The following is a 16765-nucleotide window of genomic DNA, read 5'->3' as shown; positions in this document are numbered from 1 at the left end:
TCCCCAACCAGGAATTTAACCTGTGGGCCCCACCCCCACCCCCCACCGCATTGGAAGCACAGAGTCTTAACCACTGGACAGCCAGGGAAAACCCGACAGCAATTCCTTTGATTTAAAAAAAAAAAAAAAAAAATTTTTTTAATTTGAGGATAATTGCTTTAAAATGTTGTGTTGGTTTCTGCCATACAACAGCATGAATCAGCCATCAGTATACACATGTCCCCTCCCTTCAGAACCTCCCTCCCACTCCTCACTCCATCCCACCCCTGTAGCTTATCACAGAGCATTGGGTTGAGCTCCCTGTGTTACACAACAACTTCCCACTAGCTGTCTATTTTACATATGGCAATGTACATGTTTCAGTGCTACTCTCTCAATTTGTCTCACCCTCTCCTCTGCCTTAAAGGAAGAAAATATTCACATTGGCAGCAGAGTGGTTAAGAACATTGCCTTAGGAGTCCTTGGTTGGAATCCTCACCCTAATATTTCCAGATGATATAATTTTACCAAATGTCAAGTTATACGATCTCTCCAGACCTTTAGAAATGACCTCATAAAGGTTGTTAGGGGCTTAACTGAGACTGAAATACTGAAATAAATGTATGTAAAGTGTTTAGCACAATGTCTGTTGCTTAGAAAACATTCCATGTGTGTTGCTACTGTATTTTTAGTGGTCCTCTTGGAAGGAAGTAATAAATACATGTTTCTCCCAGATGGAAGCAGAGAGTATCTTTAGGCGAGGGATGACAGCAGCAAAAACACAGAAATGAGGAAAGAGAACTCCGTTACTCATTATTTTTAGCCTATACTGGGTCAAGAGGGAGGAGCGGGAAGGCAGAATGGAAGGAAGCAGGAAAACAGATGAACGTGGTTTAAGACTAGAAGTTGTGTCGGAATTTAGTCTTTCCTAAGGCACAAACCATTTGAATCTACGGGATCTGAAAAGTCTCAAAAACCCTCTATTAGCAGAGAGCAGCTTTACCAAGAATGAGTCAAGAAAGCCTTTCAAGATCAGAATTACTTTGTGCAGTAGATCCTATCTGAGAAGAAAGTAAATTTCACTTCGCTTTGTGTTAAAATGATATTCTAACAGGAGAGGGTAAGATGTATGGAATGAGTAACATGGAAACTTATGTTACCATGTGTAAAATAGATAGTCAACGGGAGTTTGCTGTATGGCTCAGGAAACTCAAACAGGGGCTCCGTATCAATCTAAAGGGATGGGATGAGGAGGCAGATGGGAGGGAGATTCAAAAGGGAGGGGATATATGTATACCTGTGGCTGATTCATGCTGAGGTTTGACAGAAAACAACAAAATTCTGTAAAGCAATTATCCTTCAATAAAAAAATAAATAATTTTTTTTAAAAGACATTCTAGTTTTACCTTCCTCTGGGCTTGCTCTGTAGCTGCCCTCTATCCCATAGCCTATTTCCTAGTGGTTTCCTTTTACTTGCTGTCTTAAAAAAAAAACCCTGAATACTAGAAGTACTTTGAACTTGGTAGTCAGAACAGGATTGTTTAATTAAAAACTAGAAATAGTACCGTTATAACTGGAATGACTCATCTGGGACTTTTTATTTTAAATATATAATAGACAAGAGGAAGGTTCATAAGCTCAGTGTAGACCAAAGTGCAGAACCAACTGCTCCATTTTTCCCCTGGCAGATCAGACGTAAATTCATTAAAGATGGCACAGAAGACCAGCGGCCTAATACAAAGATGCAGATTTCTTCTCTTAATGATTCTATTTCTGCCACATGTGATGACAAGTAAGTTAATATTCTTTGGGGCCTCTACTTAAATAAAGAAAATTTCAGATTATAAAATGATCAAGGGAATTGGGAAAAGAGAAACTCCAAACTGGAAGGATTATACAGATGGTATGGTTCAGAGTAGAGAAGTCAGATAAAACAGTAAAAAATTAAATGGAAAACTGTTTTCGTGGTTCTAACAGTAGAAGACTGGGTGAAATATTTTCTTCTCTTCAGAGCCACAGCCAGAATTTCCCCACATTTTAGTGTATTTCATTACTAATCATATTTGGGCTTCCCGGGTGGCTCAGCTGGTAAGAATCAGCCTGCAAAGTGGGAGACCTGGATTCGATCCCTGGGTTGGGAAGATCCCCTGGAGAAGGGGACAGCCACCCACTCCAGTATTCTGGTCTGGAGAAACCCATGGACTGTAAACTCCATGGGGTCGCAAAGAGTAGGACATGATTGAGTGACTTTCACTTTCTTTCACTAATCTTATTTAAAATAAACCTCTGCTGTTTATTTGAGCATACCACTTACATGAAAATCTTTTCTGCATTTGTTCCCCACCCCATCCTGAAAGAAACCTTTTCCTTTCTGAGTTAAAAAGTAATTAGCAGTTATTATAACATAAGTTAGGAAATATAGAAAAGAATAAAGAAAAATAAAATCCCATCATTAAGAGATAACTACTCAATGTTTTGATGTGTATCCTTCCAGGTTTTATATATATATGAAAGAGGGAGAGAGAGTGTGTGTGTGTGTGTATAAATAGGACAATTCCATACATATTGTTTTCTAACCCAGTGGGTCTCAAACTTCACTGCGTATTAGAGTCACCTGGAGACTTTTTAAACCCGCACCCAGTGCCCAGGTTACACTAATATTAATTAATCAGAATGTCTAGGGGTGGGAGCTAGGCAGATGATTCCCATGTGCAGCAACATTTGGTAACCATCATTTCAACCTTTTATTTTTTAAAATTAATAGTTCATTATCAATCTTTTTCCTTGTAAAATCACATAGATCAATATGGCTATTTTTAATTGTTGCAGAGCATTTCATTGTACCGATGGAACAGAATTTATTTAGCCAGTTCTCTGCTGATGGCCATTTAGACTGTTCACTCTACCTTAACAGTCTCTTCCTGCACGCCCAGGTTCTGTTTTAAGTGTGAATGGTAAAACTGAAAACTATATTCTGGACACTGAGCCTGGCCTCCAAGAATCTCTGAAATGTGCTGTGGAAAACCACACTCGAGATGAAGAACTTCTCTGGTACCGCGAAGATGGGAGAGTGGATTTGAAGTCTGGAAACAAAATCAACTCCAGCTCCGTCTGTGTCTCGGGCATCAGAGAAGATGACAACGGCATCACATTTACCTGCAAGTTGCAGAGGAATCAGTCGGTGTCCATCTCAGTGGTGCTGAATGTCACTTGTGAGTAAGGGGAAAGAGACGGCTAATCAGTCTGTGTGGTCTGTACTACACTAAGTAGTAGATGAAACTTCTGTCTAAAGAGTATGTGTGTGTGTGTATAAATATATTGGCTGCACTGGGTCTTGGTCGCAGCGCATGGGCTTTCTCTAGTTGCAGTGCCTGAACTCTAGAGTTTGGGCTCAGTAGCTGCCAGCGCATGGGCTTAGTTTCCCCATGGCATGTGAGATCTTAGTTCCCTGATTAGGAATCAAACCTGAGTCCCCTACATTGGGAGGTGGATTCTCAACTGCTCGACCACCAGGGAAGACCCGAAGAGTATGCATATTTTAACATTTGCTTGACATTGCCGAACTGCCCTATTTATGACCCCACAACAGCGCGGGAGGGTACCTATTCCCCATAGTGTCATGAGCCTGAGCTTCCTCAAAATCTAAGAATCTGCCAGTCTGATCTGAAATTTTACTTTCATGTTCTAAATTAAAAATGAGGGTGTTCACTTTTTCATAAATGCATTAGCTTTTCATGTCTCTTTCCTATGAAATGCCTGTTAATGTACTCTACCCATGTTTCTATTTGGTTATTTGCCTTTTTCTTATTGATTTATTTAAGGGCTTTGTATTTGATTGGCCAAAAGTTTCTTTTGGGTTCTTTGGTAAGATGCTGGCAAAACATTTTGGCCAATCCAATACATTAAGGAAATTAGCCATTTTTGTTTTGAATTACAATACAAGTATTTCTTCTATTTATTTTGGGCATTTTAAAATACTTTTTTTGCTACATTGAAATTTAAAATGTTTACATATTTAAAATTACCAGTCTTTTCCTTTGTGGTTTCTAGTGTTTGTGTTCTACTTAGAAAAATACCCGTTGGGGATCTTTTAGCATCACCTTAAACTCTTAAGGGTGAAACTCGTTGATGGTTGGGTTACAGGTATTGGTAACCCATTGGTGGAACTATCTGAAGTTGGGGTCCTTTGAATACGTTCATGGAGGTGAGAATTTAGGTGGTTTGGGTGGAAAATTGGATCTATGTGAGACAGGTGTGGCTGCTGTGGTGAGGGGTGATGTGAGTAAGGGTAATAATATGGCATGGTCTGGTAGGGAAAGCTCTGGACTTGGAACCTGGTAATAAAAAGTCAAAGCTATTTGATCCCATGAGCTCAGCAAGCTTTTCTGTGAAAAATTGATGCCATTGCCCCTGAGGTAAAAGGGTGGAGAAAAGGACAAGGAATTCAGGTCTGGAATCTGCTGGCATCCTGAAGCTTTCAGAATGAATCACTTACGTGTTCCTGGGCAATGGAGCTTTTATTTTCTATGAATATAGGAAATAAACTCTGATTTTTTTTTTTTCACCATGTAGGATATTAGTTTCCTGGCCAGGGATCAAACCTGTTCCCCTGTATTGGGAGCACTGTCTTAACCACTGGACTACCAGGGAAGTCCCAATAAAATGTGATTTTTAATAAGCTATCCCTTGGCAACTTTGTTCGAATCCAAGACTATCAGGGTTACCTTGGAAGTTTTGAAATCCTTATAAAATGACAGATGAGGAAACTGAGGCCCAGAATGAGAGCCCTAATGATCACATCTGGGGCTGAGAACAGAACACAAAATCCCCAGTCTCCTAATCCAGTGCTCTTCCCATTGTACCTTCTTAATAGAGACACAGTAGAAATGCTGATAATATGATCCAGTGGCTTAAAGAAATGATTTTCAGTTTTCCAGCCTGATTCTGTATTTAATATCATCTTTATAATCACCTCTTTAAATATCATTGTTGCACATATATAAAAAAATTGGTCAGTGATTCATAGTGATAATAAATTCATCAATCAATAAATCAAAGTGAGGTCATAAAGTGGCAAGAATATCATGTGCAGTCTTGAGGAAGTATTATGGATTATTGTTCTAAATGGAAGACTGAAAACTAAATGGAAGCTTCATAATACACTATTTGGTGGAGGATGTTCAGAAGCTTCTTTTATGTGTTATTGCCGAAAGTATAAACTGAGACCACCTCTTTTGCAATATCCATCAAAATTTAAAGTGCACCTCCCCTAACAGGGAGAAGGCAATGGCACCCCACTCCAGTACTCTTGCCTGGAAAATCCCATGGATGGAGAAGCCTGGTAGGCTGCAGTCCAGGGGGGTCGCTAAGAGTCAGACACGACTGAGCGACTTCCCTTTCATTTTTCACTTTCATGCATTGGAGAAGGAAATGGCAACCCACTCCAGTGTTCTTGCCTGGAGAATCCCAGGGACGGGGGAGCCTGGTGGGCTGCCGTCTATGGGGTCGCACAGAGTTGGACACAACTGAAGCGACTTAGCAGCAGCAGCCCTAACACCTAGCAGATCTGCTTTGAGATGTTAGTTAACCCTGGAGAAATACATGCACATATGCACAAAAAGACATAGCCAAGGATGATTACTGAGACATTGTTTAGCATTTTAAAAATGAGAATAACCTGATGCCCATCAAAATAAAATGAGTAAAGAGTCAGATATTATGCTATAGCACTCTAAAAGCGATGGGCTAGAACTCTGTGGTTCAACATGAATATCTCTCAAAGTACGCAAGCTATTGAGAGAATGAAGTTTTTGTGTAAATCCTTCTCACCCTCCTAAACCAATACATTTCCTATGGGTATATCATATGTATTTTTAAAACAACATTTAAAAAAAAGATCTGCAAGCATTTACGTTGAAACTCATAGCACTGGGTATCTCTGGGGAGTCAGGAAGTGACCAGGATGGAGTCAAGGAGGACCTTAGCTTTATCTGAAATGTACTAATAATTTTAAAAGGGGACATGCATGTAGAGCTGATGTGCTTTAAAATTCATTTTAAACAGTTAAATGAAAAGGAACAACTAATAGGACCTGTCCATAAGCGGAACTGGTATAGTTGGCCATCATGTTCTCTATTCATAGCTTCCTACATATCTGAATACCATATAACCATCCTTGTTGGACATGGATACAGAATTCAAGCACATTCCAAAGAGCAACAAAATGTCATTCTTCTGAGACAGTTATTAATAACACAGCCTACTTAGGGTCTAATTATTCAGTGTGCAGATTATACAAGCTCCTTTTTCCCCACATTCTCTGCCTCTATCTCTTTCCTACTGCCCACTTTTCATGCACTTTTTATTGGAGTATAATTGCTTTACAGTGTTATGTTAGTTTCTGCTGTACAGTGAAGTGAATTAGCTATTTTGGGGGCTCCAAAATCACTGCAGATGGTGATCGCAGCCATGAAATTAAAAAACGCTTACTCCTTGGAAGAAAAGTTATGACCAACCTAGATAGCACATTCAAAAGCAGAGACATTACTTTGCTGACTAAGATCCGTCTAGTCAAGGCTATGGTTTTTCCTGTGGTCATGTATGGATGTGAGAGTTGGACTGTGAAGAAAGCTGAGTGCCGAAGAATTGCTGCTTTTGAACTGTGGTGTTGGAGAAGACTCTTGAGAGTCCCTTGGACTGCAAGGAGATCCATCCAGTCCATTCTAAAGGAGATCAGCCCTGGGTGTTCTTTTGGAAGGAATGATGCTAAAGCTGAAACTCCAGTACTTTGGCCATCTCATGCGAAGAGTTGACTCATTGGAAAAGACTCTGATGCTGGGAGGGATTGGGGGCAGGAGGAAGAGGGGACAACAGAGGATGAGATGGCTGGATGGCATCACCGACTCAATGGACATGAGCTTGGGTGAACTCTGGGAGTTGGTGATGGACAGGGAGGCCTGGCGTGCTGCGATTCATGGGGTTGCAAAGAGTCGGACACGACTGAGTGACTGAACTGATACTTAATCCCCTCCCTCTTGGGTCTCCCTCCCACACCATTCTCTATCCCACCCCCCAGGTCATCACAGAGCAGATTTGAGCTCCCAGTGCTACATGGCAGGTTCCCACTAGTTACCTATTTTACACATGGTAGTGGAGAAGGCAATGGCACCCCACTCCACTACTCTTGCCTGGAAAATCCCATGGACTGAGGAGCCTGGTGGGCTGCAGTCCCTGGGGTCGCTGCGAGCCGGACACGACTGAGCGGCTTCGCTTTCACTATTCACTTTCCTGCACTGGAGAAGGAAATGGCAACCCACTCCAGTGTTCTTGCCTGGAGAATCCCAGGGATGGGGGAGCCTGGTGGGCTGCCGTCTATGGGGTCGCAGAGTTGGACACGACTGAAGCGACTCAGCAGCAGCAGCAGCAGTGTATATGTGTCAATCCTAATCTCCCAGTTCATCCCACCCTCCTCCTCCCAGCCTTTGACCACATACCCCTTCGCCACATCTTCGTCTCTGTTCCTGCCCTGAAAAGCTTTTGAACAGCAAAGGAACCCAGAAATGAAAAAAAAAAGATCACACTCAGAATGGGAGTAAATATTTACAAATGAAGCAACTGACAAAGGATTAGTCTCCAAAATATACAAACAGCTCATGGAACTCAATATCAACAAAACAAACAAACCAATCAAAAAACAAGGAAAAGGCCTAAATAGACATCTCTCTGAAAAAGATATACAAATGGCCAAGAGGCACATGAAAAAAAAGATGCCCAACATCACTGATTATTAGAGAAATGCTAGTCAAAATTACAACAGGGTGTCACCTCACATAGGTCAGAATGGCCATCATCAAAATATCTACAATGAATGCTAGAGAGGGTGTGGAGAAAAGGGAACCCTCTTGCACAATTGATGGGAATGTAAATTGATACAGTCACTATGGAGAACATATGGAGTTTCCTTAAAAAACTGAAAATAGAGCTACCATATGGCCCAACAATCCCACCACTTTTCATGCATTTTATTACTCTTCTGTACCTTGGCCAAAAAAATGCAAGGGGCGTGCAAAAGGGGAGACTCAGCTTGGCCATTTCTCCCTCTAGATGTTGAAAAACACTGGTGGGAGTAAGGGTTGGAATTAGCTGAAGAAAAATGTGTTTGACACATGGGTCTACAGATGTCCTTATCATGAAGGGAATAAGAAGTTGCTCACAGGGAACCAGGGATGGTTGGGGAGCTAAGATCCTACATGCCTTATGGCCAAAAAACCAAAGCATAAAACAGAAGCAATATTGTAACTGATTCAATAAAGACTTAAAAAAAAAAAAAAGCAGTCGTTCACACAGAGGGATGAGAGGGGCTCAAGGTCACGCTCACCTTTCATGGATGCCAGAGTTGCCACAACTGGAGTGCCTTCTGAGAGAAGGACATTATTTCTGGAAGATCATCGTGGAAATGCAAATGTGCATTGGTAGATCTGTGGTCAGGGCAAGCGTGATTACATACAAGGCGAAAATAGAGGGTGTGAGGAGCCCTCAAACCGCCCCACCTCTACCACCACCGCAATAATAACAGGAACTAGCATTGCGGTAAATTCTTCACAGGCATTCTGTCCTTTCATCTTCACAGCGACTCAGAAGGTGTTATCCCACTTTTTAGATGAGAAAACTAAACAGTCTAGGTCACAGTAAGTAATGTAGGTAGAATTGGGGCTCACTGCAGCACCTGCTTTCTTAATATTACACTGTTTTATCCCAAAGTAGCACAGATAAGTTTTTAATATTAGTTCTCAGCAAAGTCTCAAGGCTTATATGCTTCCATGTGTTACAAATCATCTCCTTGACAGAGATTCATGTTTATATACATTTGTTTCATGGTTTATCTTCCCCACCACATTAAAAGCTCTCTTAAATTTGAAAATGGATGTATGCAACTTCTCTGACTGTCCAGTGGTAAAGACTCCATGCTGCTAATACAGCAGATGCAGGTTTGATCCCTGGTCTGGGAATAAGATCCCATATCCTATGTGGTACGGCCAAAAAAGAAAAAGAGAATGGATGTATGTTATTTACCATTGTATTTCTGGTTCCTAGCCCAGTGCTTGGCATACAGTAGGTGCTCAATAAATGTTTGTAAAATGAATGAGATAGCTGGAAGGAAAATCTTGAACACTGACAATAATGCTTATCTGCTAATTAAACCTAAATGTTTCAATCTTGCAGTTCCTCCTCTCCTAAGTGGAAATGACTTCCAAACAGCTAAGGAAGGCAGTGATGTGAAGTTGGTTTGCAATGTGAAATCCAACCCCCAGGCTCAAATGATGTGGTATAGAAACGGTGGCATCTTGAACTTAGAGAACCACCACCGAATCCAACAGACCAGTGAGTATCTTCAACTGTCAATCACAAAAGTCAAGAAATCCGACAATGGGACTTACAGCTGTATCGCCAATTCACTGATAGAAACAAAGACCAAGGACTTTCACCTTATTGTCAAAGGTAACTCTCTCGTTTATTTATTTACTGAAATATAGTTGATTTACAATACTATGTTAGTTTCAGGTGTAATGCATGGTGTTAGTATTTTTATAAATGATACTCCCTTTCACATTATTACACTTTAATTTATTATAGTGTTATTATTATTCTTTATTATTATTCTTTATTTATTATATATTCTTTATATATAATATTATATATATATAATTAAATATATATTATTTCACGAATATTGCCACGGAACAATGGCTATATTTTCCTGTGTTGAACAGTATGTATGTGTGTACTTAGTCCTGTCTGACTCTTATGTGACCCCATGGACTGTAGTACACCAGGCTCCTCTGTCCACAGGATTTCCCCGGCAAGAATACTGAAGTGGGTTGCCATTTCCTCCAGCAGGGGATCGTCCCCACCCAGGGAGTCTCTAGCATCTCCTGCACTGGCAGGAGGATTCTTTACCACTGTGCCAGTTGGGGACCCCTTGTCGAGCAATATACCTTGCTGTTTGCACAGAGTTTGCATCTCATAATCTTATACCTCTATCTTGCTTCTCCATTCTTCCCTCTCCTCACTGGTATCCACTAGCCTGTTTTCTCTATCTGTGGGCCTGTTTCTGTTTTGTTTTATGCATTCATTTTTTTTTTATTCCACATATAAGAAGTAGCATACAGTATTTGTCTTTATCTGTCAAATGGACAGACAGCATAATACTCTCTAGGTCCAACCACAAAGGTAACACTCTTTTTAAGTAATATCTATCATAATACAAAGGGCTCCCCTCGTGGCTCAGACAGTAAAGAATCTGCCTGCAGTGCAGGAGATCCAGGTTCAATCTCTGGGCCGGAAAGATCCCCTGGAGAAGGGAATGGCTACCCACTCCAATATTCTTGCCTGGAGAATTCCATGGACAGAGGAGCCGGGTACAGTCCATGGGGTCGCAGAGAGCTGGACATGACTGAGCCACTAACATTTTCACAGCACAGTACAAAAGTCAGATACTCAGTAAATATTTTTTTGTGTGACAACAAATAATGATGACCATTATGATTAGTAGCTAGAATTTTCTTTGGAGAATTATCTCCACCCCAGGAATTCTAGTCCTTTCTTTTAGCAAAATTATTCCCATTCCAGATAGGATACTGCTTTTTGAGCAAAGGAAAGGAAAGGGAAACAGGTTCTTTCTCTTGGCTTCATGCTTTCTTTACCCAGGTTTATGACCTCTGCGATAATAGTGAACAAATAAAGCGCCAAGTGTCTTGCAGTCCTCGTATTTCTCCTTCATACAGAAAGAGAATGGCAAGATACCTGGTGGGGCAGGTGGATAAAATGCTCACGCACACGTTTCCTGGTCTGGGGCCAGGATGCTAGAAGCAGTCAAACAAGCTGAGGCTCCTGTATCCTGATAGAATGTGATTCTCTTTGTCACCTGCCTCCCTGTGCCCCCTCATGTCTTTCTTGCCAGGCCTCAGGAAGCCAAATGAACCCCTGTTGGTCATGTAACCATAGGGATTGCTTACTGGGCTACCAATAGAATGAATGGTGAGGAGGAAGGGCTGCCAATTGAATGCCCATCACTGTGATTACTGGTACGTTCAGTAATTTGTTCTGTGGAACAGTGACAGTATTCCCAGGGGCTATTTCCTTTAAAAACCAAACCCGCAAACTTTTGATTAAAAAGGAATCATAATGGCTCCATGTCACATTAAACAGGCAGCTTGTGCAGCATGCAGGATGCTAGCTTGGCAAATTAGCTTTCAGGTGGGCGGTATCCTGTTTTGGGTGGAGCGCTTCCAAACCAACTGGCTTTTCTGATTTCTTGCTGCTTTATGACTTCCCCGGCTGTCGGGTGCCCGAGGAGCAGAAGCACTCCGCTGATGGTGCCCAGGCAAAATGCCAGGTTTGCCATGAGTTCTTCTAGCTTCATGCCTCAGTGGGGGCAGTTTCTAAATGAGGCCGTGCAAAGTGGGGAATGACATCACGGATCTTTTCTTGAGCACAGGACTTTAGCCACATGTTGAGATTATTTTACCATAATGAATATGGGCGGGGTGGGGGAGGGGGAGAATACCAGATCTGGTTATAAATAAGAGAGTGGAGGGAAGAGATGCAGTTACATTTGCCACTCACTTTCAACAGAAACTTGGAATCCAGAGTGAGCCAGTGGGTCAGGCAGTTTGTTTCAGGTTTGTGTATGGAGTAAAAGCTGTTATATGTGGCTTCGTGTTATTCAGCTTAGTAAAAACATTCCGATCGATGGCTGATTTCTGATTTTTTCCCCCAATTTTCCCACCTTTGCCTCCCCTTCATTTTGACATCTTTCATTGGCACTCACTACAAGTATAAGGTATCCCCCCTAAGAGGTCTTTTGGTGTATCCCGGGGATGGCTGTTACAGAGTCAGGGCTTTCAAGGAGACCAGCTGAACAGAGCTTCTCCAGAGGGTTAATGCTACCCATACCTCCATAAGGATAATTATTAGCAACAACCAAAAGGGAGCAAGAGTAAAAAATGCTTAATCCACTCTCTAAAATTATCCAGAACCAGAACTAGACACATAATAGAGAAGAAAACGATTAAAAGGTAAATAGTAGGACTTCCCTGGTGGTCCAGTGGTGAAGAGTCCATGCTTCCTCTGCAGGGGGCACGGGTTGGATACCTGGTTGGGGAACTGAGATCCCATGTGCCTTGTGGCCAAAAAGTAAAATTAAATCAATCAATCAATCAATAAATTGGACAAAGAAATTTTAAAAATATTATTAAAAAATTAATAGTGTGTCATAAAATTATGAAGGGATAAACCCCATTTCATAACCTTGAGGCATATAGGGCTTGGACTTTGGAATTAATCTAAAATCTCTTCTTCCCCTTGTCTCTTTCTTTTATCCCTCATGTGTTGTACTATCTCTTGACTCTTTGTCCTTTACAAACACTATCTCAATCTTTAGTTTTTGTTTCTTTAATGTCTGTCTCTCCTCCTAGAATATGAGATCCTCAGAGACTGGATCCTTCCATGCTTGTTCTATTTTTTGCAGGGCTAAGAACAGCACCTAGCGCATAGTCATCATTTAGCAAAAATCTGTTGATAGCACCCACTGCACAAACTCAATTATACAGTAGATAGCACATTCCCAAAATTTTATCACAGCCATGATTGGAGCCCTTCTCCCTCCTACAGTGGGCATCAGAATCCAGGAGCTTAGAGAGAGTCATTTAAATAGCTTTGCTGACTTTAAGCATGCTTACATTTGTAAGTTTCATCTCATACCATATCAACTACATTAAAATAAAGTAATAACTATACTTTTTTGCTCTAAATTTGAAAGGGCATTTGAAACTTGCATACATTTTGAATTGTATTATAAATAAGTTATTAATTTGGCTCTTGTGGTTTAAACATTATTATTATTTAACAGTTGGGTTATAGTGGAAGCAAAGTTAGATTTTATAAATGCTTAAGCATTTATTAAAGGCTTCCCAGGTGGCACAGTGGTAAAGAATCGACCTGCCAATGCAGGAGGCTCAAGAGACATGGGTTTAATCCCTGGATGTATTCTTGCCTGGAAAATCCCATGGACAGAGGAGACTGGTGGGTTACAGTCCATGGAATCACAAAGAGTTGAACATGACTGAGCACCTGAGCACACACACCACACACATAGCACACAAATGTTTATTAGTTCTGATTAATTTTGCCACTTTATTTTCATACTTAGGAACCAATACTTTTTTTTCAGATCTCAAATGTTTCATAAGCTCTTAGAAAGTATACAAGCACTGTACTATAATACAGAAGAGCTCTGAGTTTACCAGATGTTCAGAAAACAAAATAGGGAATGGGCTTTCACTTTCAGGCAGCTGGTGCCCTAATTCTAGTTAAAAGTAGACTCTCTCTTCTTCCATATCATGTAATGTGTGTGAGCGCATGCCTACTCAGTCATGTCTGAATCTTTGCGACCCCATGGACTGTAGCCCGTCAGGCTCCTCTGTTCATGGGATTCTCCAGGCAAAAATACTGGAGTGGGTGGCCATTTCCTACTCCAGGGGATCTTCCTGATCCAGGGATTGAACCCACATCTCTTGCATCTCCTGCATTGGCAGATGGATTCTTTACTACTGCACCACCCAGGAAGCCCTGGAGAGAGAGATGAAATCCTTTGCCAAGATTGCGAAGGCTGATGCTCAGAGTTCTTCTCACCTTGCAGCTACCCTGTATAATGTCTTGTGTCCTGCTTGGGGCACCATCATAGCACAGCTACCAGGGTCTTGCTGCTCCTGGGACTCACAGACTTCTCTCTCCTTAGTCCAGCAGTTTCCTTACCTTTCCTCTTCTTGCTCTCAAAACCTCCTCTCTCTCTCTCTCTCCCTTAATGAATCCTCACAATATCATTCGGGTTTTGCTAAAGACAAAAAAAAAGCGTTGATTTCAGCCTACTTCTGCTTTCTGCATGGAAAAGTTATGGATCATGCACAAAAAGATCTGACTTTGGGGGAGTTACTCATATTAATAATATGAATAATATAGATAATAAATTATATCCTTCCCAAAAGAAATGGATTCAAAACCTGTCTCTGCTAATTACTAATTCTGTGGCCTTGGACAAGCGTTCTAATCTCTCAAAGCCCCTGGTTCCTCACCTGTAAAAAAAAAAGATGATAATACATTTGGGAATTGTTTGGAAATTTAATTAAGAAGATGCAAAATGTTAAGTGCAAAGCATCATAGCTGGGACATACTTGGAGTACATAAATTAGAAGCATATAAACGTTACTTTCTTATTTCCTGTCTTTGCATTTCCAACAGATAAAGCCTCAACTGTACCAATAGAACCCATTATTGCTGCATGTGTTGTGGTCTTTCTGACCTTGGTCTTTGGATTGATTGCCAGAAGAAAAAAAATAATGAAGGTATCTGAGTATTTAAGCTATGTGCATGCGTGCTAAGTTGCTTCAGTCATGTCCAGCTCTTTGCGACCCCATGAACTGTAGCCCATCAGGCTCTTCTGTCTGTGGGATTCTCCAGGCAAGAATATTGGAGTGGGTTGCCATGCTCTTCTCCAGGGTAATCTTCCCATAAAGTCATCTAAATAAAGGCAGAGAACGGGTGCTATAAATGACTACAGAGTCAGGAACCATACTTGAACAATCTGGTCTCTCTACCATGAGATCTCAGTTGGAAGTGGCTCAAGGGAGTAAAAGCTGTACCTATATTATGAGTACAACTTTACAGAGGATAGAAGTGCATACGGACCAGACCTAAATGAAAATAGTTGTGATCTTAGAAGTAGGGGCTGATTTTTCTCCATTTAAAATTTCTCTTGATTGTTGTTATGGTGCCTTTGGTATAAGAAATAAATATAGAGGCACATCAGCTCTGGATTCAGAGATCTGCGTGAAAAAGATAGCACTTGCTGCTCACCTCTTGGGCACAGCCGCAGGCCCTGGCTGCAGTGCACTGGAGTTTGAATTGCTGAATGGTTCACCTTGTTGGTTAGAGTGATGCATAGTACGTGATGCAGAGTGCATAGGTTAAAGCTATGCCTTTGACTCCAACCAGTCAATCCAGTCCCAAAGGAAGGCAAAGGTGGCAGAAAATCTCTAAAACGCCAGTGTGGAATTATATTTTCTTAGGTTAAACAAAAATGATAAATGTGGCCAAAGAAATAAGACCTAGACTCATTGGTGTGTATTTTTCTAGATAGAAGATTAACAGACATTTGGGTTTCCTGTCCCTTGAGCCACCTCGAGGCATTCAAAATGTTTATCCATTAGCCTTAGCACAGCAGCAAATTCATTGTCCCTGGTTGTGTTTGCTTTCAGCTCTGCAGAAAGGATCAAGGCCCTCAGTGCAGAACAGCTCTGTAAGTACTCCGGGCTGGGGTCAATGATTTTCCATAAGCAGATGGATAGCAGTCAGTAATGTGCATCATAAAACCCATCACGGGCAAACTCCTCCAGAGACGGGAGGTGCTAGAAGGTGAAGCAGTCCAGGGGAGAACGGAGGGTGGAGGAGAATCTGCCTTCACTCTAGAGGAAGACGGGTGAGGTTGGAATCTTGCTTAGAATGGAGAACACCTTTGATCTTTTTGTTTGTTTGTTTTTCGTTTTACTTTTTAAATTTTATTATTGGACTATAATTGCTTTACAATGTTGTGTTAGTTTCTGCTGTACAATAAAGTGAATCAGCTATCTGTAGAGGTATATCCCCTTCCTCTTGAGCCTCCCCACTTTTGGTCTCAAGCTTACTCTCTCTTTAAGCCCTTTCAGGCTAATGCGTGTCCAACTGCCTTTTATTGCCATGCAGTGTAAGCTTCCTAGAGAGTTTAGCCTGGGGGAAGCCACTGTTGCCTTCTCCTTCACAAGTAGGTCAGAAGCCACATTCCTCATCCAAAATACTGCCTTCTTTTTGGAGCTTCCTTTAGTCTGTTAGCTCCAGCATACCTGAGTTAAGTGGTGGGTAGAAAGAATGGAGGCATTCTTTCCAAGAGTATGAATTTTCAAATTTAAAAAAATCACTAAGGTAATAAAGTTTCTAGAATTTTAGCAGTAATATTAGATGCCAAAATGCAAGGAACTATATCAAAGTTTTGAGCAAATATAAATTAGAAATCTAGCATTCTATTCATCAAGAGTATGATTTTGTTTTGTTTTGTTTTCTTTAGTGCTATGATCATCCTTATGATTAATTTCTTGATTCATTTCAGATGAGGAAACTGAGATGCCATCTATTACAGCAAGAGTTTTGCATCAGGACCTCCTTGATTTATGTAGTCCCATCTGTATTTATTGCTATTATTAAATTCATTCCTGTCTAATTGTCAGAGGTTCTGAAGAAGTGTTTCATTAATCACTTAGCAGTAGTTGTTATGACTAATTTGATATACATGAAGAACACTTTCAGGAAGAAAGCTGTTAAGATTGAAAAGTAAGATTTTTTAAAAGTCTTCTCCTTGAAGCATATGTTAATTAATTGAAATTTGTCCTGAAAAGGTTGGCAACCATTTACATTTATTGTGTATTTTTCTAGGTTGGAAATTAATAGACATTTGGGTTTCACAAATCAGTACGCTCCCCAAAAAATACAGGAGTTGGGCACAACATAGAGGGATCAAGTTATAAACTTGCCAAGGAAACACATAAGTAATATTAATTATATCTACCTTCACTGTCATTTCAAAAGAGAAATGTTCTAGGACTAAAAAAGGAACGATATAATCTCAGAATATAAGATATTCCTTTAAACGAAAGAATTCAGTATTATAAAAAAAACTCAACAGATGTCCTTATTTTTC

General features: G+C 40.7%; 1 protein-coding gene across 2 annotated transcripts; it reads left to right on the top strand.

Moving 5' to 3' along the window:
- The first annotated feature begins 1613 nt into the window (after positions 1-1613).
- TMIGD1 (transmembrane and immunoglobulin domain containing 1) lies at positions 1614-16294 on the top strand. 2 transcript variants are annotated; one of them, XM_004012526.5, is made up of 6 exons: positions 1614-1771; positions 2913-3191; positions 9202-9477; positions 14278-14381; positions 15294-15334; positions 16178-16294. In XM_004012526.5, the coding sequence occupies exons 1-6, from the start codon at positions 1690-1692 to the stop codon at positions 16179-16181; spliced, it is 786 nt and encodes a 261-aa protein (XP_004012575.1). In that variant the 5' UTR covers positions 1614-1689; the 3' UTR covers positions 16182-16294. The 2 variants fall into 2 exon arrangements, with proteins under 2 accessions (XP_004012575.1, XP_042111407.1); XM_042255473.1 differs by lacking the exon at positions 14278-14381.
- The last annotated feature ends 471 nt before the right edge of the window (positions 16295-16765 follow it).

The sequence above is a fragment of the Ovis aries genome, chromosome 11 (assembly GCF_016772045.2).
Source record: "Ovis aries strain OAR_USU_Benz2616 breed Rambouillet chromosome 11, ARS-UI_Ramb_v3.0, whole genome shotgun sequence".
NCBI lineage: Eukaryota > Metazoa > Chordata > Mammalia > Artiodactyla > Bovidae > Ovis > Ovis aries.
The sequence above is the reverse complement of the archived record's forward strand: the minus strand, read 5'-3'. Positions and strand labels throughout refer to the sequence as shown.

What these genes read in the sequence shown, in the direction of transcription:
- TMIGD1 (XM_042255473.1), top strand. Translation starts at nt 1,690, where the DNA reads ATGGCACAGAAGACCAGCGGCCTAATACAAAGATGCAGATTTCTTCTC. An exon ending in TCTGCCACATGTGATGACAA is followed by an intron (nt 1,772 to 2,912) that starts GTAAGTTAATAT and finishes CTGCACGCCCAG; the next exon opens with GTTCTGTTTTAAGTGTGAAT. An exon ending in CCTCAGTGCAGAACAGCTCT is followed by an intron (nt 15,335 to 16,177) that starts GTAAGTACTCCG and finishes GATTCATTTCAG; the next exon opens with ATGAGGAAACTGAGATGCCA.